The sequence below is a fragment of the Dermacentor silvarum genome, chromosome 3 (genome assembly GCF_013339745.2).
Source record: "Dermacentor silvarum isolate Dsil-2018 chromosome 3, BIME_Dsil_1.4, whole genome shotgun sequence".
Taxonomy (NCBI): Eukaryota; Metazoa; Arthropoda; class Arachnida; order Ixodida; family Ixodidae; genus Dermacentor; species Dermacentor silvarum.
Window position 1 is genome coordinate 211,685,222 of NC_051156.1, and position 22,408 is coordinate 211,707,629.

Sequence of the window (22,408 nt, forward strand, 5' to 3'; positions counted from 1 at the left end):
TTAAAAATAGCCGTTTTGAAATAAGAGGACCGTTCCTTCGGAGACATGCCGCCAGTAGTGACGACCATGTGGAGGGCGGGAGGGGGGGGGGGGGGGGGGGGGCTCTGTCCCCGCAGCAGATGGTTTTCAAGCTACCCCATCCCGGGCGGGCGCGCGTTGCGCATACAGAACGAGCCGCGATCGCCGGCTCACCCTCGCACGCCTTCGCTCGCACATACGGTGCGCGGCGACGATTTTATCGCCCGTGGGCTTTATACGGAACCTCACGGCGACGGCACAAATGCACCTGGAGTGTCCACATAATTCCTATCGCAGTTGTATGCGACTACCTGCGTAACGCTGGCACGTCAAGAATTTCGGCTATTAGAGCGCGCGAAACTGAAATTGGGGGGCTACAGCAAGCGCGAAGCCGTGCCCCTCGAGGTGACGTTCTGCTTACCTCACCCAGCTGCGGGCAGTCAGCGCGCTGTGACAGCGACTCCATTTTTCCCGATCCAAAAGCTCGTAATTTCGATGAAACCATTGAAACTATAAGTTTAAAAATCAGTTAATGTTTGTTAATTAAGGACTAATTAACACGTATCACCACAACAGCCCGTGATCGTCAAGACTGACTGCGGGTCTCCAAAGGAACCGTCCTTTTATTTCAAAACGGCAATTTCTTAACATTACTGCGTAAAGTCGTAAAGTTGGGTAAAGTTAGATGAGACACCGTGTTAATACACTAGATGCTTATATCTTCTGTAATAAAAAAAATTACATGTGAGAAATTAATCATGATCTCTACATTTCGCACATGCACCACGCCTGTTGGATGATGAAGAATCGGCTGGCTGGGACATCATTAACACGTTTGCCCTGAGCATGGACCGTGTTACTGTCCAAGAAATGTGGTTAGTCATGGGCACCAGCTGCTGCGTATTCGTCGTCATGATCGTCTACCTGTCGAAGGTCCTTCCTTGGGCTACGTCGAGACCACAACACCCGCTATTTTTCCTAACGGTACGTTCGGCGGACACACAAAAGAGCCCCCCCCCCCCCCCCTCTTTATTCGCTATACCAAAAAAACATCAAACGACCATTTTCTGGTGCTCTGTTTAAAGGGACTCTAAAGAGGAACACTGAATCAGTATACTGATTATCAGCAAGTATTCTTTCGAAACTATATATTCGCTAATGTCGTGGCAATAGGTTGGTTGTTAGCCGGAAATAATGGAAATAATGTAAATAAAGCACCATTTTTTAGATCTCACGCCGAAACCGTTAGCGCCGGTACATCACTGTGACGACAGGTATTTCAAAGTACTTTTCTCATATTTTTGCCATTATGGCTCCGTAAGTGTTCTGTAAATTTTTTAAGTTCAGTCTTTGGCTCTATTAAAATATAATATACGTCGGTAATGCATAAGTGCTAGCGTTTTAATTTTACAATTCTTCTAAAGCAACAAAATGTTAAGTTTGATGCACTGGTGTTCGGTGATGAATCAAGTTCTTCGTAACATCTGCATTTCTGGACTTGCCTTGCGCAAGTTTTACTGTTGTATTCCATATCTGTGTGTATTTTGTTATGTATGACCCACTCGAGAGGCCGGCAGTGCTCCTGAAATAAATGAACAAATAAATAAATAAATAATGCACTTAATATTTACCTATGAAAATTAGGTACGCCTGAGCTGACGCCGTCAAAATTCATGACACCACGTGTGTTGTTAATTCATCGCGGCAACGGAACCCATCTTTTGTTATTGGTATTTTTGTAGGTGTTTTTTCCTCTGGTTTTTCAAGCATTTTCACACGGTAACAGTGGTTTCTTGGCATTCTAGAAGCATCGCTTATAAATATAGCCCAAATTATTTTATTTTTTATTTCACTGTCCCTTTAAACTACTGTCGCATGCTGCGTTAACGTCGTTGCTCAAGTTGCGGTTCGACGAAGTAGTTGGCTGCATACGGAAATGCTAATGTGGGCGAAATTTTCCATATGTCATTTTGTAGAACTGGGAATGTAAGATAAATGACCCCCTCCATGACGAAGATTGGTACGGCAGCCACGTAAAACGTGCTTAATTCCGACGTATCTTCGACGCATCTTCTAGATTAAGCTGGATACGTATTATCCCGCTTAATTCGGGTTACAACGCGCGACCGCCTTGCCACGTGCTTTCGTGTTCTGTGGCTCACATTGAGCGCTATAGTACATTGATGTATTAGGGCACATTCACCCTGTAATGCCCAATGTATCACAGTGCGCCACGCTTGAAGTTATAGTTAAAGCCCGGCAGAGTAACCGCATAGCTTGTAATGGTGTTTTTGATGCGCTGCTGCGAGTTTTCCCCCTGTTGTGGATGTTTCAGCAAACCAATTACTGATTAATTAGTTTGCTACTCAAACACTTCTTTTTTTCTGTACAAATGCACTCTACTACGGCTAAACATAACAGTAACCAATTGTTCTAATTTTAGAGCGCAGCTCTAAAAGCGTCGGCGAGAGTCGGCGTCGGCATCGTACCTCGTAACCGAGCGAACGATCACAGCCAAGGATGAAAGCAAACGCGGAGCACAGCGGGCGTTGAAAGACGGCGATAGCGAAGAGAGCGCGAGGATCAAGAGAGCGCGAGGATCGAGGAAAGCGGAGGAGGAGGGTGCAGCAGAACCATGAGGCGGAAAGTGGAGGAGGGGGTATGGCGAAAGCGTGAGAGCTTTGCAGGGACGATGGCTGCGAGATGGCGCCAGAGTAGCGCGCGTCGTCTGTGTGCAAACAAAGCGCTGCATGAGTGGAGGTCTGTCTGCGGCGGCGCTGCTGTGAATCGCGCCCACGCGCCGCCTATCGCGATTTCCCGATTAGCGAGGTAGTCGCCCACACTTCGCTCCGTTTGTAACGTGCCGCACGAGACATGCTGTTCGCGCCAGCCAATATATCGCGAAATGAAAACACGTATTAGAGCTGCGCTCAAATTTCGCATTAGGAAGTATCGTAATCGTCGGTGAACTTTTTTTTCTTAGTGTGAAACTGTGCTTGGGCATTACAGAGGTAAATGTTAGCATAACGTAAAAATCGGCAGAGTAATCTGGTATACGAGTGCTATTATTTAAGTTAGTCTATCGATTTTGCCGAGAACGAAAACATCTAAACGTAAATGACAGGTGATGAAGGAAGGGAGGGAGGGAGAGGCGGGCGACGTTGTGTTTGAATTATCACCCCAGCCAGCACTTCGTGACGTCATATATTTCGGCAGGTCTCACCGGGACAATTTTACCGTTTATAAAAAGAGAACGCTTGCATTTTGTCTTCGATAGTTTAAAAAAATAAGAAGACCAGATAATATTTCTGTAGGTTTCGCCGCAAAAAATCGGAAAAACTAGTGCCGCCTTCGTAACGCGACACTGACGTACAGCCTCCCGCATTTTTAGCTATATCGCGCGAGCGTCTATCACGCATCGTTCTAGCGCCTTTAAGCGGGATAATCAGCGAGACCGGCAGAAGTACTCTCAAGTGCACTAAGCACTCTCCTGTGAAAGAGTCGTCTAATGCAAAGTTCCTTTCAGGACGACGTACGACCATATTATAGCGTTCTCACGCGATATAGCTAAAAATGCGGGAGGTTGTACCTTATCGGTGCCACGGACCGTACCACGCGGTTTGTAAACGTAAGATTCGAAAAAAAAATAACATCTGAGGTTCATTTACCTGTTAACAACTGACATCATTTTGGCTGTGTGAACGCAAATAATGTTTCTGAAAAATGTTTGCAGTTCAGTTCAATAAAAGGCACGCGTAGATAAACACTATATTAGTTCGTACTATCGTATATATACACTCGGCATATCGCACTGAGCACTGCTGGGGACAAAAAGAAAGGCTTATTTAGGCGAAGAGTGCTCGCTAACGTATCCAAGTCGCATTGTGTTCCTCTAATAATGTAGCGGTGACACTCTGTGACACTTTTAAAGAACAAAAGGCTCATGTTCCGACAGGGATGGATGGAAAAATGTATTAAGCGAGCGAGAGCGGTCGAATAACCACTGTTGATTCCCGGACTCCGGTGAACACCTTTGCATCTTTTTGCCACCTCCCCCCCCCCCCCCTTTTTTTTTTAGGCGAAGCTTGTTATAAGGCACGATTTCGGTGGCGTCCGTGTACGCAAAAAACAATCATCATCAGCACTGACTCAAGCGTTCTCGCCTTCTTCCGCAGCTGGCTCGTTGGTGCCTCTCGGTTTGCGCTCGTATACCACTGCTCCCGCGTTCGTCGTATAATCGTCTGCTTCCACAGCTGGCTGCGTTGCCGCTAATCATTGCGTAGAATTTCCCTTCTCTTCTGTCGTCGTAATGAATGAGGCCGCGTTTACGGGGGTATGAGCCATTCTTTGTCTTACCGTAACGGACATACTTAATTTTGGAGCAATTTAATTTCGAAGCAAGAATCGCAAACGGCAATGGGCGGGCGAATGCTGCTAACCCCGCCGCCGAACAAACTCGAGATATCGAACGCAAGCGACAACGGCGGAATGCGGGCATATCGTCAGTCATGTCGTTCTCACTGTTGCAGCCATCGCATCATGGTTAGCTTAGGTGCATCCAGGACAAGTTTTGCTTACCGCCTTTTTCCGGTAGGGAAAGGGTTGGTTAGATGTTTTTTTTTTCTTGGGTTTCTTTTTTTTTTGCACGATTAGACGCAGGACGTACGAGATGTCTCATACAACAAGCGTCATGCACTAACCACTGCTAACACTGATTATAACTTGATAATAAACCATGTTTCACCGCCTTTTTCCCGTCGCCTTTACACCGCGTTTGTAACCATAGGGACTTATGATTCTAATTAATACTACTGGTATTTCCAGTCGTTTTCTGTGTACTCTATTTAACCAGTCTTTATCATAAGGCGAGCTGCCTGTGGGTTGGAAAATTGGTAAGGTAGTTCCTCTATTTAAATCTGGTGACAGACACTCACCCCGTAATTATCGTCCAATTTCACTAACTTGCATTAGCTGCAAATTTCTTGAACACATTATAGCTTCTCATATCTACGATCACCTTGAATCAAATAACTTTATTTTACCTAATCAACATGGCTTCAGAAAAGGCTATTCATGTGACACTCAGTTATTCGAATTCACAACTGACCTTCACTTCAACATGAACACTAACGATCAAACCGATTGCCTCTTCCTCGACTTCGCTAAGGCGTTCGATACTGTACCTCATTGCCGTTTAATCTCCAAGTTGTCTGCCCTTTGTATAGATTCTTTAACACTGTCTTGGCTTCGTAACTTCTTGTCTTCACGTCAGCAATTTACAGTGGTCAATAACATTTCGTCTAACCTTTGCGACGTCACGTCCGGTGTCCCCCAAGGCAGTGTGCTAGGTCCATTACTTTTTTTAATATACATCAACGACTTGCCCGCTAACCTTTCATCCTCCGTTAGGTTGTTCGCTGACGACTGCGTCATCTACCGCAATATTAAATGTTTCGACGATCATTCTAAACTGCAAAATGACCTTGACCTAACCAACAGATGGTGCGTAACTTGGCAGATGTCCCTCAACGCCTCAAAATTTAAGTTAATTTCGTTTAGTAGAAAGCGCACTAACTCGGTATTTCACTATTCCATTGATGATACCATAATTTCGGCTACCCCATCGTACAAATATCTCGGCGTTCACCTTTCATCGGATTTATCCTGGACAACGCATATAGCAGCTGTCTCATCGAAAGCTTCTCAATCTCTCGGCTATCTGCGCAGAAACTTGCGCAACGCACCTTATGATGTACGTAAATTAGCATACCTTACTTATGTTCGCCCACAATTAGAATACGCTTCATCCACATGGTCACCATATCAAGATTATCTAATCCGTATGTTGGAAGGTGTTCAAAATAGGGCAGCCAGATTCATATCTGGCAACTACGACTATCATTAAAGTGTTACCCGAATAAAGCAAGACCTTACATTTCAGTCATTGGAAGTTCGCCGTGTCATCGCTCTTTTATGTCTTTTTCACAGGTACATTTATAGTAATACATTTCACTGTTTGCCGCTTCATGCACCTATGCGCACATCTCGACGCATTCACAATGCACTTAGTTTTGCACGCATTCATGGTCTAACGAAGGCATTTAACTCATCACCATTACCTCGAGCTATTGCACATTGGAATAGTCTTCCGGATCACATTGCATCCATCTCTAATCGCGAAACATTCCGTGATAACTTGAATTCGTGGCGTATTAATATTGTATAAAGATGTTGTTCTTTGCTTTTTGTAATATTTGTATTGTTGCCTTTTTTTTCGTCTGTATCTTTTTTTTATTAATTTTTTTTTTTTAACTTGTAATTACTGTTGCCCCCCTTACTCAATGCCCTTCGATGGGCCTGTAAGGTATTTTGAATAAATAAATAAATAAATAATTATCCCCAATGTAGTATCATCATACGTGATACACATGATTCGGCTAATGACTTCTGTTTCCTCGGGGATTTTGGTGAACGTCTTTCTTCTTTTTCTGTATTTTTATATATATCACGATTGGACATATGACATACAAGAAGCCTCAGACAAGATTATTCACGAACGAGCCAGTACAAACACTAATTATGAATTGCTATTACACCATATTTCACCCCGTTTCGTACCGACATTATAGCACGTTTATAACCATAATCTTATGATTCCTATGATCTCAAACGTATACTATCACGATACGCGAGACATACATTTCCATACAGGAAGTACAAACACCAGAAGCCAGCACTTAACTTGTATTCCCACAGCCCGGCTACTGGTCGCCGAGGGAAGTCACGTTCACGGAAATGCTGCCAGGAGCCCCAAACAAAGAACGATTCCAGCCTCGTCCAGCTTTCGAGATCATTATAAATTGTAAGGACGTCGTAAAGGTACGTCGACTACATGTCTTACGTACAGTTTCACGCACTTATTTGTGCATGGCACTAATGCACAGAACGGTTCGAAGAGCGATAATTTCGAATCGAACTAACATTAACGTTCGAGATAGCAATTTGACTTCGAATGTCGCAAGTATTTTTGCGTATCTAAAATGTATGAGATGGATAGCCATATGGAAGCTATACGAATATCAACAAAGTCTGTTGATATACGCCGTTCACTGAACCTTCCGAAGGACCCGAATGCGAGATGTCACTTAAGTAAGGCGCAGGAAGAATGTTACATTGTTGAAAATCTAAAATCTGTCTTCGCGTTTTTGTCACGGGTTCATCATATGACTTCCTTGCTTTACCCCCGCCAGACCTTCGGCAGCATTATTGCCCTGAACAAGGTAAACATGACCATCCACAAGTCCCAAGTGACCATCCTACTCGGGCACAACGGCGCGGGGAAGACAACGCTGATGAGCATATTCACAGGTATGTTCACTGCTGAGTCCACTTCAGCATAGCTCTGCGGATGTCGTCGCTGATTCTGTATAATGTAGATTGATTTGGCCCGAAACGTAGGCTGCCACGGACCGCTTGCGCGAGGCATTTTAACCAATGGTAAATTTACGAACGCTAACCGCGAATTAAGTTGTCGATTTGCAAAGTGTAGATAGGACAGAACGACCGTTTGTCAATCGGCGACTTAATGTGTCTCAAGATACTATCACTCGCACGGAGTTCTTTACAGCCAATTTAGCTGAGCAATGGTTTTCGGAGAGGTACAACAACGGTTTTTGCAGGACGGCAGCAACGCGTGGCTGCGTGGTCGTTACTGAATGTCGGCCAGAGCAAAGCCAGCAACGCCGCCCTGCGTCGAAACAGTGAAGCAGTCGAATGACAAGGCAGTCGGGACGTGGGGACAAACACCGGACGTCGGTAGAACCAGGGTGCTATTAGAGTGTACTAGTACACTCTAGTGCTATTCTGGACATGTAATGGACATGTAATTTCTGTAGTAGCGGCATTTTCGAGCCAATCAGACACACCGTAGCACCTCTGTGAGCCAATCATGCAGAGCTGACAAGCTGGCGAATTTGACAACATGGGCGGAGTTTTGTCAATGCCCAGAATAGAAACTCTGGTGCAACGCAAAGGAACGTGCGTCGTATGTTTGTTGGATATAGCGAAGAGTTTATAAATACTAAGCTCGGATATATTCATGCGTTTGAAAAGTCTCAATTATAAAATACGACGGAACTGCACCGGCTTTAACGAAGCATTTGTGAAGTCGCGGGTATATTTCGGGAAATGGCAAACCAGACAAAACCATGGTATGTCCTAAACGTGTGAGAGTTATCTTAAACAACTTCACTGTCTTTGATGTATGAGTTGCTCAAGTTAACATACATTGCAAAGGATTTCTTTTCTCTAACGCATAAATATACCCCCGTGTAAACGAGGGCAAACATCGGTCAAACGAACACAGGGCGATGGGCGTCCGCATGTTGCTAGGAAGCAGAACAACTCTCTTGGCTCGAGCTTCATGATTGCTATAATTCTCTTATAGGTTTAATACAGCCTGACAGCGGCGCTGTCCATGTGGGTGGACGACAGATGAGCACCTCCGAGGCCCGTGAAAATATGGGCTTTTGTCCGCAATTCGACGCGTTTTTCGATGACCTCACGGTATCTGATCACCTCACGTACTTCGGACTGGTAAGACCACGATTATTATACAAGTATATCTCAAACCGCACGTAACTGTAGAGTTGTTTGGGAAAGTTAGCAATAATTTGAACACCTAATCGAAGCTGACACCGGTGACACGAAATGTTACAAGGCAGGAGGCGTTTATTTAGAAGGCTCAGCGCTAAAGCATGCACTGCATGAGGCGAGGCTGCCAGACCAAGGGCAATGTCCTCGTCTTGCTTCTCTTCACCGCTCCTTCACCTCTTGTTCGTGTATACAAACGCGCCGTTACAATATCGCAGCTCGAATTACAGCTCCAAAGCTGCAAAAGAAAGGATTACCCTCCTAATCGTCCAAAGCTTCTTCGTGTAAGGGTTTCGCAAAGCGTCATTACCCAACTGATTATCTGGTCATGCGAGCAAAGATACGGAACTCGTTGAAGAGGGCTCGTAGAATAAGTATGAGTTACTTCAGGTCACTATATTTGTTATCGGTGTAATGTAAGCATCTGCAAAGTTTACTTGCATCAATCTGCAAAGTTTATTTCTGCTGGCGCACCGCAGTTGCTCGGTGGCTGATGTTCTGCTACTGAGCACGAATTCGCGGGTTCGATTCCCGAATGCAATGGACGAATTTCACGCACATAGATTTAGGTGCACGTAAAGAAAAGCAGGGATGATCAATATCAATCCGGAGCCCTCAACAACGGCGTCCTTCAAAACTCACTGCGCAGCTTCGGGACATTACCAGCGCAGGCTCGTGCTGACTACCCTTCTTTCCTATAAGAAACCCATTATAAAATGTCATGATCAAACATGTGTCTCTTTTCTCTTTCTAGCTCAAAGGAATGTCCAGTTCCACGATTAACGCGAACATAACGACGCTGCTAAAGAACATGCAGCTTTCCGACAAGGTGGATGCTTTGCCACGTGAGCTCTCCGGTGGGATGAAGCGGAAGCTGAGCATTGCGATTGCTCTCATCACCAAACCGCAAGTACTGAATCTGCATGCGTGCTTACACCTATCAGAATATTGCTCGTTTCGTTCGCGATGTTTCAACCTCCTGTCTGCGGTTTCCTGCGCATTACGTTTGTTAGAACGTGCACCTTTATGGCTATTTCTTGTCAAGGCCCTCATAGACGTTCGCGCCTCGGATCTTCCTTCACCCGAATCTCATCAACTGCACAACGTCAGGATGTCGAAGTGGTGATTTAGGCGAGTGGTTATGCATTGCGAAATGTTTTTTGCGCTTGAAGACGCGGACAAAAAAAATGGGGGTACAGGACACACGAAGCACAAAACCATCTCGCAGTCAGGATGTCGCTCTCACGATTGCGGGTAGCTCTAACTGTAGCGTTTCCACATGAGCAATACGAAACGGAGAGCCAATATTTTCATTAAGGAGGCCATGGCTGCACGCCATTATCATCGTGAGCACATCAGTGTTCCTCGGGACTAAGTGTTAAACGCTGTAAAGCTGCTTCTATACATCTACATGACACGTTAGACTCGATACGCCATGCAGAAACCACTATTTCAAGATATCCATATATAAAATTTCCTGCTAGATATATTCAGGATTTCCTTCTACACTCGAACCTCGTTAAAACGGAGTTGAAGGGGAAGCTGTAATTGCCTTGTTATAGCCATTACTTCATTATACCGACTATTGCCCTTCCTTGAAGTATAGGCCCAATATGCACAACTTTTAACGTGCAAAGAAGACTACGGCACCGCGACCGGCCGAACCGCTACGCGGCCGCGTATTCGATTAAAATTCAATAAAGCAGTAGCAAATGACTCTTCGGAGTGGGCAACACGCGACGTTTTAGCGCTTGACGCGACAGTTCTTTCGCTTCCGCTTTTCACTTGGCTCGGTCATATTGTCGTGAAACTAGTGAAACAGCGACGCGGTCGAAAGGAACAGCTAGCAGGCTGTGATGCGAACGAAGTCAGTTTAGTTCGAGCAACACGTGCCACAGAACACGGTGCGCAGACTACGTACCTGGCCAGCTGGGGTGGTATTCTCGGGCAACCTCCATGACTTTTGGAGATGTCGACGTATACGGCCGACAGAGCTTGGCGCAGCGCCAGAAACGCGGCACGAATACGCCGACGCGTATTCGGCAATGGAAAGCGAAACTATGTGATACTCCTCTTTCTCGTGGCCCGCGGCTCCGCTGTGTGAGCGCGCCAGCTCGTGCCTGTTTCGTGCAAACTCGGAGATCACGCCTAGCTGCGTCAGCACGGCGCAAGAGATAAGTGGAGCACTGGGTTTTAGCACGCCACGCGCAAGCATCATCGATTTGTGTCTCTTCTCGTATCTTTCAGTCCCCATCCCCATAGGCAGCGCGGTTGACGTGTCCTCTATTGAGAGACAGTTATCGCGCTGCTCTGAACCCAAACTTTCACCCTTTCCAACTATAATCTCCTTCTCTCTCTCTCATCGATTTGTGGCGCGGCGCAGCTAGGCGTGGCCTTTGAGATGACGAACTCGACGGGCGCCGCAGCGAGAAAGATGCTCTGCGGAAGAAGCGTTGCTTGTGCGCGGCCACCAGTGCGCGTGGTTACGCGCGGCAGTGACGGCGTATTCGACGCTGGAATTTTGAGCTGCCGCACCGAACGAATGCGGAAGCCAGCGTAAAGCGATACACTCGGTGCGCAACGGTCGGTATTTTTTTTTTTTTTTGGTTTCAGGTGCAAATCTAGTTCGTTATAGCCATTGGCACGACAATTTTACTTCATTAAAACGAGAAATACGTGGATCTATACATGGATACATGGGGATTTCAAGGGGAACTGCATTTAATCTGTTATATCCTTTATTTCGTTATATATCCTGTCTCGTTCATAACGAGGTTAGGCGTATATTGCTCGTGGGTGCCATCAGAACCGAATTAAATGCAGGAAATGTCATTGTGCAGCGTAAAGTGTATGCAGCGCATCCTAGAACAAATTATTATACAGACACCAGCATTCAGTATTGATTCGGATATGTCGTGGACTTCGCTCAAAGAAAAAAGAAAATTATGGCATTTAACGTTCCCAAGCTACACGTACATGGGTATGAGGAACGCTGTTGTATTGGGGCAATCATGATTAACCTCGGCCACCAGGAGTTTTTTGTTGCAAGCACGTACGCGAGCATTTTTTTACACGGGAGCCGACTACCAGTAGCCACGCACTCTTCCTGGTGGCATTTCAATCGGTTCTGCAATAAAATCACCATGACTGCATGCACAGTATTTGTTTTCACTTCCTCTCATCTTACGACGGTGACGATGATTTCGACCCCACGACGAAGGTTTTGATCCTGGACGAACCGACGGTCGGACTGGACCCCGATACGCGACGGGTCATTTGGAAGGTCTTGCGAGAATTGCGTGGTAATACAACGGTGCTACTTTCCACGCACGATATGGAAGAGGCCGACGCGCTAGGCGACCGCATCATAGTCATGTACAGCGGCACCGTCATCTGCTGTGGAACGCCAAGTTTCCTCAAAGATGCTTGTGGTAAGAACTTAACCTCACGCTATTAATGAATGAATTGGCCGGGAGAGTGGAAGTTCTCACGTACACCGGAGTGTTTAGGCTAAGACTGATTCCTAAAGAGCAGTGCAGTGTAGATAAAGTTATTTCTTTTTTTTTTTTTTTTTTTTTTTTTTTTTTTTTTTTTAGCGGAGCATTGCACTCGGAAGTGGAAGTGGGAAATTCTCTGATAACCACATATTAACTCCTCAATTTCATTTGTTGGCGTTCAATCAGTTGGCGTTCAATTAGATCAATAAACATGCTGCACTTGCGAAATTAATCGCCGTGGTGGCGTAGTTGCTTTGGCGTTGCGCTGCTAAACGCGACGGCGTACGATCGAATCCCGGCCGCGGCGGTCGCATTTTGATGCGCCCGTTTTCCGTTGATTGTGTGCACGTTAAAGAACCCCAGGTGGTCCAAATTACTCCGGAGTCCTTCACTATGGCGTGCCTCAAAATCATGTCGTGGTTTTGGCACGCAATACCCCAGAATTTAACTTGCTGAATTGCAGTGAGTCGATCCTCAAGGCACGCCAAATTTGCGTATTGCAATAATTAGCAATTTCGCGCACTTTGGTTATAAGATGTCGACATCAGTCCACAACGGCTACATCAGGCTACGTCATTCGTATTACAGTAGTCAGTAAACGGTAGTAAGTACACATAATACTAACTCTCTCGATTAAGGACCGTAAACAGGTTTGAACGTGTAGATGTTGGCACCCGAGCTTCATCGTCAGGCTTAGTAGTGGTAGTCCCGCTATATAAAGTTAACTCACAAAAGAAAGCGATGTCACGCTTGTACGGACTATTTGGCATCCTGATACTTGTGAAGAACCTCCGACACGTCACTCCTGCAGTCACAAAAGATTGACAGCAAGTGCCAGAGCCGGCGCCCCAAGAACAGTGCTTTTTATGCGTCACGACGAGAAGCGTCTTCGTTTCTGGCCCATCATCCACTAAAGGCTTATTACATGTAGATTTTACGCACTTTACAGCGACTATTTTTAGGCCTCTTAACCAGTCACGTCTCATCTACTTCTCAGAAGCCATTGCTCCATTGCAAACTTAGTAACGCTGCCATGGCGCTCTTTGGCCACATCTGGCCCTTGCGCCAATAAACTCCAATACTCATCATCCACTAAATGAGCTCAAACACATGCGGCGCTTTACACCACAGGAGTCGGCTACAAGCTACGCATCTCCAAGGTCCCGAATGTCTTCAACAGCAAGGCAGTCCTATCAGCGATACTGAAGGCAGCACCGCTAGCCGCTCTGGACGATGACAAAGACAACGAAGCGGTGTTCGCGCTCAACACGATGGACCGAGACGGCTTTGTGGCCATGTTCAGCGAGCTCGAAGCTAATGGCCCGGCGCTGGGAATTAAGAGTATTGGAGTGACAGTGGCTACGATGAAGGAGGCCTACATCAAGTGAGACTGTGTTCCATTTACCTTTGTTAGCACCCTTAGTTCGTGAGTATTAAACCAGTTAAAATAAGAAGTACAGAGAAGAGACGTGGCACACACAACGACTGGACTAACACTGTGCTTTATTGAAAAACCCTGTCTCACAGGAAAACCAGGCTGCACGCGCTGCTCAAGAGCCAACACCCGCACACACAAACTAACGTTGATTGCGATAGGTCACGTTGCTAGCGCCAGTGCGATAGGAAACTTAGTTCCTTTTGAATCAGTCAGATAGAGGTAGTACTGATGCAATTATCCCCTTGCATGCTGATATGGTAAGCTTCAAGAATTTCACGCTCCGTCTTGCCCTTGCCTCTACCAAGGATTTTAACACTGGAAAAAAGCGGGACGCAGCCGCATTCCCGGCAATGGCGAGGAAAATTTGCTCCATCAGAGGTGTTCCAAGAATTGTAGTGCTCTCGCAGCCTCTCATTAATACACCGGTCTGTTTGACCGATGTAAACTTTTTCACAATTCAGTGGAAGCTCGTACACAACACGAGTCGCACAAGAAATGTAATGTCTCTTCTCTGTACTTCGTCTTTTGACTGGTTTAATACTCAAGAATATGTAGCAACTGACCCAGATCGCCACCCTTACTTGTCAATCCACACTGCATAAGCATCGCCTCCGATATCATACGGCAAGTGTGTCTAATGTGGGCATCTATACCGTGTTTCCGGCTCCTGCAATCGCTTCCGGCACATGCAGCTAGCAAAAACATAACCTTCGGGATCTGTAACTCAGAAAGAGCCGTTGCTGTGGCGTAGATCTGGACACAAACTGTTACCGTCATCAATTAGGTTAGAATAAACAAGTGGCATTAAGTTCTCTGCTACTACCGCAGGACAGCTTATGCTGCACTCAAGAAAAAAGAAAGTGTTCGAACCTTTGTGTGCTAATTTATTTTTAACAGCGCAGCTGTTTAAGCCAGCCGTAATTTGTGGTTCGTATCAAGAAATAAACGAATAAACTTTCTTGCCGAGGCGGGATTCGATCCCGCGTACCCACGGTCCCAAGGCGAGCGTCGTAACCACTAGGCTACACAACTTTTTTTTTCTTTCTTTATTGCCTAGGCAACATAACCACGCTTGCAGAACATGCATTTATGCGAACCATATGATTGCATTCGAGCGTCGTCGTCTTCGTCCACAGCTGGCGCGTTCGCACGCGCTCGTGCCAATGCTCTGCGAGGTGAAGAAGAGGTTTTGCGCGCTATGCTATAGGGAGCGAGATAAAGGAAATGATAGCGAGAGAGAGAGAGAGAGAGACGCATTCATGGAGTGGGTCTGCTGGAACGCGTTGTCGTCTTCAATAAAATCACTACTACTACTTGTCGGCATTGCAACGCGGTGTCAGTGTTGCAAGCTGCGCTATGCAACGTACAGTGACGGCCGTAAGTCCGATACGCGCGAAAAGAAATTATCATCATAATGAGTAAAAAGGTGAAAAGTTCGCGCGCACTTCCGGAAAATGCTGGGCTACTATCGCCCAGCTTCGCTGTTTCAAGCGTTGCGCGGCCGAGTGCAAGGTTAAGTGTTTTTCGTCTGTTTTTATTCAGGATATACAAAGAATGGGTTGGAGACGCCAAGAAAGACGAGCCTCCTCAAAAGGATGGTGAGTTTTTGTTTGCACTTTGCAAGCCTTATACTGAACTGTACCAATTCTCACTGTCTACAATAGCATCCACGGAATACCCGTTCTGTCGTACAGCGCCGTTCAGGAAGAACACAGAAGGGGATATGCCCCGTTTCCAACTACGTAACATCCATGGAGTAAGGAAAAAGATTAGATTTCCTCGGCAAGCCAGCCTCATCTGCTCTGACACCACCTCTGTTACCCATCAGGGCTCATCTGTGCATCGGCTCTTGTGAAATAGGCCCTCCGTGGTTGCCGTAGCTTTCGTGATTTCTTTCGCGGTACCTTTTAGTTACACCCTCATCGCGATTGGCCACACCACCCGCTCTCCACTCGCTCGGCGACTAGAAACTACCGCTTTCCTCTCACGTGGCGAGCGCCAAAAACTTAGGCGCCTTGCCTTTCCTTTGTATTTTTTCATTATATTGTCAGGTGACGCTCTCTCCTAGTCTTTCTCTTCTCATGGAGTAGCACCCTAAGAAATAAAACGCGTCATTTCTTGCGACTGAGTGGTAGCAGCACCAGTATTTCCCCTAGTAATCTATCCTGAAACTCGAACTACATAACTGTATTTATACCACCTCATTCTTTTTTTTTCGAATATATCTTTAATCGCCTGTGAAAGGAAGCGCAATGATGCTCTCTCGGCGGACTAGTCGGAAAGGCAGCATTAGTTTCACAACAAATCATAGTTATAACCCCGATATTCTAAAGTGGTATCAAACTTTGGTTTGCCCGGATGACTCACTAAGCTATTCGGTATGCCCTTAGTGACAAACGAAGGCGCCTATGTCTGTCATGAATAAAATATCATCTTTGAAAGCAGTGCAGCTTAGTCACAGCACGCTGAGAAACTGTATCAGGACAGCTTCCTTGCAATACACGTCACTAAAATAAGTAAGAAAGACGAATTGGTTCTATAAGGTAACGAAGAGCTGGCTATATTTTGCGACGTTTTCACTATGCTACCGACACTGACCCACACGCACACAAACGCACGCTCACGCACGCACACAGGTGTAGATAAATTGCCTGTACACGTCTTGACCGTTTACAATTACCGGGTTAAAGGAGCGGTGGACTGCATTAGTAAATGTCGTAGCGATGTCACGTGATGTTTTATCCAATTACAACGCGTCTGAGGCCACGCTGTGCTTCTTCATTGAATGAGGAACCACTTGCTTCGTCAGGGTTCTCGTCGAACAGTGCTCCCAAGACTAGGCAAATTTCCCTAGATCTATGAATTACCTTTTTATATTAAGTGAAAATTTGTGAAGGAAATTTTTGTACTGCAAAAATTAGTACTGCAACATAATGTAGACTTGATCCCAGCGACTTCATTAGTTAAATTTATAAAAACGAGGTTAGCAATAAACTTAAACAATATACTTTCGCAGTCTCTCTGCCTAACAAACAAGTTCATCGCTGCGAAAAGTACATTGGAAAAGTGATCAACTGTATCCTAGAAATACTAGAGAAATTAGGAAATTTCTTTACATGATTTAGGGGAGAACTGGCTTCAGAGGTTAGCAGAACTGTCGTCGAAACAAAAACTCTATACAAGAAATGCGCGTGTAGTTCAGAGTTCTACGAAAATTCGCATGGTCAGGTAACATGATGAAGATGATTACTGCGCTACCAACGCTTTATGCTAGCAGTTGCGATAGGTCTATGCTGCATTAGACGTGCATGCTCTCTGGTTAAAAAAAAGAAGTCCCCACATGTTATGACATTTGCCCACAAGCTAGAATTCTGTAACATGGCGCTTCACTCACTAATCGGCGCGGACTGCGCAGTGGCCGATCTCGTCGTGGTAGTTGAGAGGCAACCGAACTGCTGCCAGCGCTTCCGGGCCCTGGTGCAGAAGCGGTTGCTGATCTTGTGGCGCATGCCGTTCCTCTTCATCACCGGCTGGGTCCTTCCCGTGCTCATCGCCTTCGTGGGGCTGAGCATCGTCAAGCAGAGTTCCCTCGACCTTCCGCCTGCATACCAGTATTCAGGAACTTGCTATTAAGTTTACGCTTAATTACCTAAGCCAACGTCGGCAATATATTTGTAGATTGATCACTCGATTTTATGTTACATATTGTATAACGACGACATATCAGTGATATGAGCATCCAGTAATGACCACTAAATGACTGCTGCTTTTATAATAAACAGCCCTAGTATCCATAACCCCTTCGTACAATGTTCACGTCCTTTGACCCTGTGGTGTACTTGCACGTAAAAAATGGATAGGTAGATTCATAGCCTCGATTTCACAACTACACCAAGCATTCTAAGCATGACGAGCGAGCAAACATGTGTAGATGATCGAACTGGTCGCCTTGCAGTGAATAATAACAGCTTATAATGTAACCGCTTGACTTAATGAGAGTTTTAGATTAGGGGGACGCAAGCGAAGGGGCCCGCTAGCACTTGGGGTCGCGGTACTGCGCACGCGCAGACCGGTCTGCGCGTGCGCAGTACCGCGGCCCCAAGCGCTAACGGGCCCCTACGCTTGCGTCCCCCTAATCTAAAACTCTCTAATGTTGAGTGCGGCTGGATGGGAGCGCGCGTGCGTGCGTGCGTGCGTGCGTGCGTGTGTGTGTGTGTGTGTGTGTGTGTGTGTGTGTGTGTGTGTGTGTGTGTGTGTGTGTGTGTGTGTGTGTGTGTGTGTGTGTGTGTGTGTGTGTGTGTGTGTGTGTGTGTGTGTGTGTGTGTGCGGGTGTGTGTGTGTGTGTGTGTGTGTGTGTGTGTGTGTGTGTGTGTGTGTGTGTGTGTGTGTGTGTGTGTGTGTGTGTGTGTGTGTGTGTGTGTGTGTGTGTGTGTGTGTGTGTGTGTGTGTGTGTGTGTGTGTGTGTGTGTGTGAGAGAGAGAGAGAGAGAGATGGATTGATTAGTTGTTTGGGTGCATTCTTTCCGAGTGAACATTGGTCACTGCGCGTCCCACGACCGCAGACACATCGACTTCGACGTCGCCGCATTCGTCAACCCTGATCGCAGACTACCACTGAGAACCTTCCTCCAGTCAAACCAGACAACCAACACCTCTCTGGGATACAGGGTGCTTCTTGAGAGTGAAAATGTGCCGTTCGACGACCTCGAGAACGCCAAGGAGACCCTGATGACGATGTTGGACGAGGACTTCCTCGAGTACGCAAGGACCTACGCTTTCGGCACCATTTTCAACGGGACGAAGTAAGTTTTATTTTGTTTTCCCCCCGTACTTTTTTTTTCTGGTTCTTTCTTTCATTATTCGGTGCACCGGCTGCGCCTTAGCGCTCATGCGGCTATGAGGCATTGGATTGATTGAACTTGAATTGATTAAATAAATGTGTATTGGACATTTGTCTTGTATCATTTATTATTTTGCAAGCAGCACGTGGAAGGTCATATATCTGTATAATATGTGCTTCAATATGTTGGTTGTGTTTCTCTCCAGGATGCCTTCACAACTTCGTATCAATGCATAACTGGCATCCACTTTGCGTGCCGGCGTTGTTACCAGCCCGTAGAAAAGCCGAGACTTCATTCCTGCTGCTTCTAAATATGTTCGTCGCGAGTTCATTCTGCAGCTTTCACCACTCTGCTTGCACAGAGCCGGTGGGATGAAGCAAAGTCACAATGATGTCTTGTAAGCAAAAAATCGGAGGTTGCATTCGCAGAACAAAACCCATAGAGCTAAGGTCACATGATTTTCTGCGTTTCAATTCCATACGACTACAGCTCAAAGTTGTTTTGTGCATCCGGTCGTTGCAATCAACATAAAACACGGAACCTTAACGTCTGCTATGGTCCATAGAGCTTCTCACTGGTCAAGATGACGTCTAAACAAGTATTAGAATGAGAAAAAAAGAACTGTGACCGGTTAGACTTACTTTAGAACGAAATAGTTCTATTCTTATCCTGATACTGCAACGGGCTTCTCGCGCGCAGTAAGTGACGGCTACAAAACGAAAAAGACACCGTACCTTTCGTTCTTTCAAACTTGGAAGAATTCTTTTCGTGTCGTTTTGCGCCAGTGGAAGCCTCCGGGTGGAGTGGCTTGTACTCGCGCTTATGGTTGCATTCGTCCGATATTCACGACGAGGCACGAAATTTTCGTTTTAATTCTGCAGACGAAAAATAACGTTTACTAAATGCCTCTGCTGGCACAAAACATGGCAAAACTGTCTTGTCCACAGCCCACACACACACCGCACAGCACACACCACACCGCCACTGTCTGCGGCATTATCTCAGTCTTGGCGCGGACGACTTGCAGACGATACGTCACGACAAGAACAGACAGCTCTGGCTACGGTTGCCGCTCGCAAGGGTGAACGCTGCGTCATTGAAAAGCCGGCAGCAGTAACCATGGTAACACACTAAAAGAAATTTGAAAGAGGCATCTCCAATGTTAACAGCTTGCTTTCAGTTTTAGCCCCAGATAAGCTTATCAAGCTTTGAGCGTTGATGTTGCACAACTATATATTTTATCGAAACAAAATTAGCACGCCTACCACCGTTGGGATCGCATCTACTGGGCCCTGTGGTGATCATATTGAAGCGATGTCGGAAGGACACGTAAATGCAGAATTGCGGCCTGGGTCACGGTGCAAGATATAAAGGGTGAACATTTTTTTAGTTTTACGGAACTTTAAAAAATACCCTGTTTTAGATAACATAATTCTAGTCCTTGAGCTGGATTATTTAGAGAGGCGGAACATTACTTGAACGAGAATTCGAAACACCTTTTCAACTAAGTAACAAAAATTGACTAATTATCTTTGAATTAATTACTTTACGGCAGATATTCCAATTTACGAATTGTAGTCGGTTAGCTTATCAGGCGTATCCACTTGGAATGAATTTCCAGAATGGTGCCAGTTGGGACATATGCGCAATCAAACTCGCCATAAAAATGCACTGTTGTTCCATTTACGTTTTTAACAAAACGCTCTTTTATGCATTGAAGCACAAAAGTAACTGGAACGCCCGTGTATTTCGTCCCACACTTTGGGAAATAATATTTCGAAACCGGTGTCATCCAGGAAATTCATTTCAAGTGGATACGTCCTGCAAGCTCAACGGCTATAATTCGTAAATTACAATATGGGCCGTAAATTAAGTAATTAATTAAGAGGTAAATAGTCAATTTTCGTGACTTCGTTCAATATGTGTTTCTATTTCTCGTGCTAGTAATGTTCGCCTTTTCGAATAATCCAGCGCAGGGTAAGAATTATGCTATCTGCCACAGGCGATTTTTAAAAAATTCATAAAACTTAAAAATGATCGCCCCGTATATATTATACCATGGCACGGGTATAAGTGCAAAGCACGCCACTAAGGGTTCTCCTCGAATGCTATATTGACATTCGCGACGCTATTAACTAAACATGATGAGCTGTTGCTAACCTTACGGATTTGCGGACATCTACTATCGGCATTTCTTTAGCACTGGTGAGGTTTTGTTACAGTTAGCCTGTTTGTTAGCATGTTTGTGACTCCCTTTCATCGCACCCACGTCATATCCGAAAGTCATCGATAGAAGATAGAGTTCCAGCATCCATGACAGAAATTGATTTTGTGCCCGCAGCGTATAGTACGAAAATAACCGACGTTTTCGAGCTCCCTTTCGCATTGTGTTTTTACACAAGGGAAATTTGAATGTGGTTTAGCCGCTTTGCGTTAAACACGAAGAAACGACTACAGTGACATTTAAAAGGCAAAGGGGCCAGACAAGGGGGTCGTGAGAGTTGAATATCGATAACGCGTAGTGGTACTTGATTTGGAAAACAAACAGCGCTAAAAACGAGACTAAACAAGACAGCGCACCGTCTTGTGTGTTCTTTAGTTCCGTTTTTAGCGCTGTTTTAGCACGTTCGCCACTGACTGCTTATTCTGAAGAGGTGTAAATCGCCTAAGACATAACCAATTTACGTTATGATGCCATCCTCGTAGACTGAAACAAATTTAGCTACTATATAGGGCCCCGTCAATTCCTCATTTTTGTGCGTGCTACTTTCAAAAGAAATGTATGCACCCGAAAAGAGATCCCTGAACGAGTGATCATGCCCAGCAAGTGTGCGCGCCTGTGCCGGCTTAATGTTTAACGAATCCCTTATCTAACGTAAACAGTGAACGAACGAGCTAATGAAGGGAAGAGCTCTCGGCCTTACTGCATAAAATTAGGGACCAATGAGCGGAGACCTTATGTAGTGTGTTGGTTCTCAGCCCGCTTTTCTCTTCGGTGCAGAATCGAATTGTGGAGTAGCCCGCTCGGCATGATCGCGCGAAGCGTCTTGCGCAACATGATCGACACGGTGCTCCTGCGCCAACATACGGGCCAAGCCAGCAGCCGCTTTCGCACGGGGATCTCGCTGCACAGGCTGACAGATGAAGAGCTATACGTGAGTTTGTTCGCATGCTTTGCGTCAGTAAAGCACGTCCTATACCGTAAAGAGAAGAATGTCCGGGGCCGTGTTTTCTATTTACGTTTCTATATGTGTATTTTAATTGTTTTGTCTTGGTTTTACGCCTGCCCGTGATCGTATTACTGGTCACAGAACACCGGATACCGACGGTGACAACATAGCGCTGGTATTGCCATTTTGTTACACTTTCTTCTTAGAAAGGGGAAAATATCGCCTGCATTCTGATGATTGGTGCTACCAATTCCTTTTCCACTATTGAATTAGGTGGAACATCTTCGTTGGAATTGAACTAACCCGTGCTCTAGTTGACGTCAGCGCCACGTGGTTAGCGTGAAAGCAGTATGAATCTAACTTAAAGAGACAACGGAGATAAGCATCACTTCTTATACAGAACAGTCAATAACGTCGGTAATATTAGAATGACAATGCAAATCATAAAAACTAAGCAGTCAGAGCGTTCGCAGAAAAACTGAACATATATGGGGAACTATAGAATGCAATCGGGCCTTTCCGACGCTTTGGGGTTAATGTATTTGGGTTAACTCAGTACTTAGAGGCTTCAGTGACGCAGAGTAGACCATTTTCGATAGGGTTTCTGAATATTATGCGCGCTTACGGCAAATATAGACAGGATATTGCTATGTGACCCGCCGCGGTGGCTTAGCGGCTATGCTATTGCACTGCTAAGCTCGAGGTCGTTTTGGCACGTAAAATCCCAGAATTCATTCATTCAAATTGCAATGTGATATTATCAAGCGGGAGGCATAGATGCCACTTCGTGTAG

At 45.6% G+C, this 22,408-nt stretch overlaps 1 protein-coding gene across 1 annotated transcript in view; it reads left to right on the forward strand.

The window, feature by feature from the left end:
* The first annotated feature begins 7,222 nt into the window (after positions 1-7,222).
* The window catches only part of LOC125944431 (ATP-binding cassette sub-family A member 17-like), a 38,134-nt gene continuing 22,948 nt past the window's right edge, over positions 7,223-22,408 (forward strand). The window contains exons 1-9 of the mRNA XM_049664922.1: positions 7,223-7,386; positions 8,465-8,613; positions 9,425-9,580; positions 11,891-12,101; positions 13,299-13,551; positions 15,148-15,203; positions 17,021-17,216; positions 18,167-18,406; positions 21,447-21,600. Of these exons, the coding sequence (XP_049520879.1) occupies positions 7,242-7,386; positions 8,465-8,613; positions 9,425-9,580; positions 11,891-12,101; positions 13,299-13,551; positions 15,148-15,203; positions 17,021-17,216; positions 18,167-18,406; positions 21,447-21,600 (1,560 nt within the window). The 5' untranslated portion in view covers positions 7,223-7,241. The remainder of the gene's footprint in view (positions 7,387-8,464; positions 8,614-9,424; positions 9,581-11,890; positions 12,102-13,298; positions 13,552-15,147; positions 15,204-17,020; positions 17,217-18,166; positions 18,407-21,446; positions 21,601-22,408) is intronic.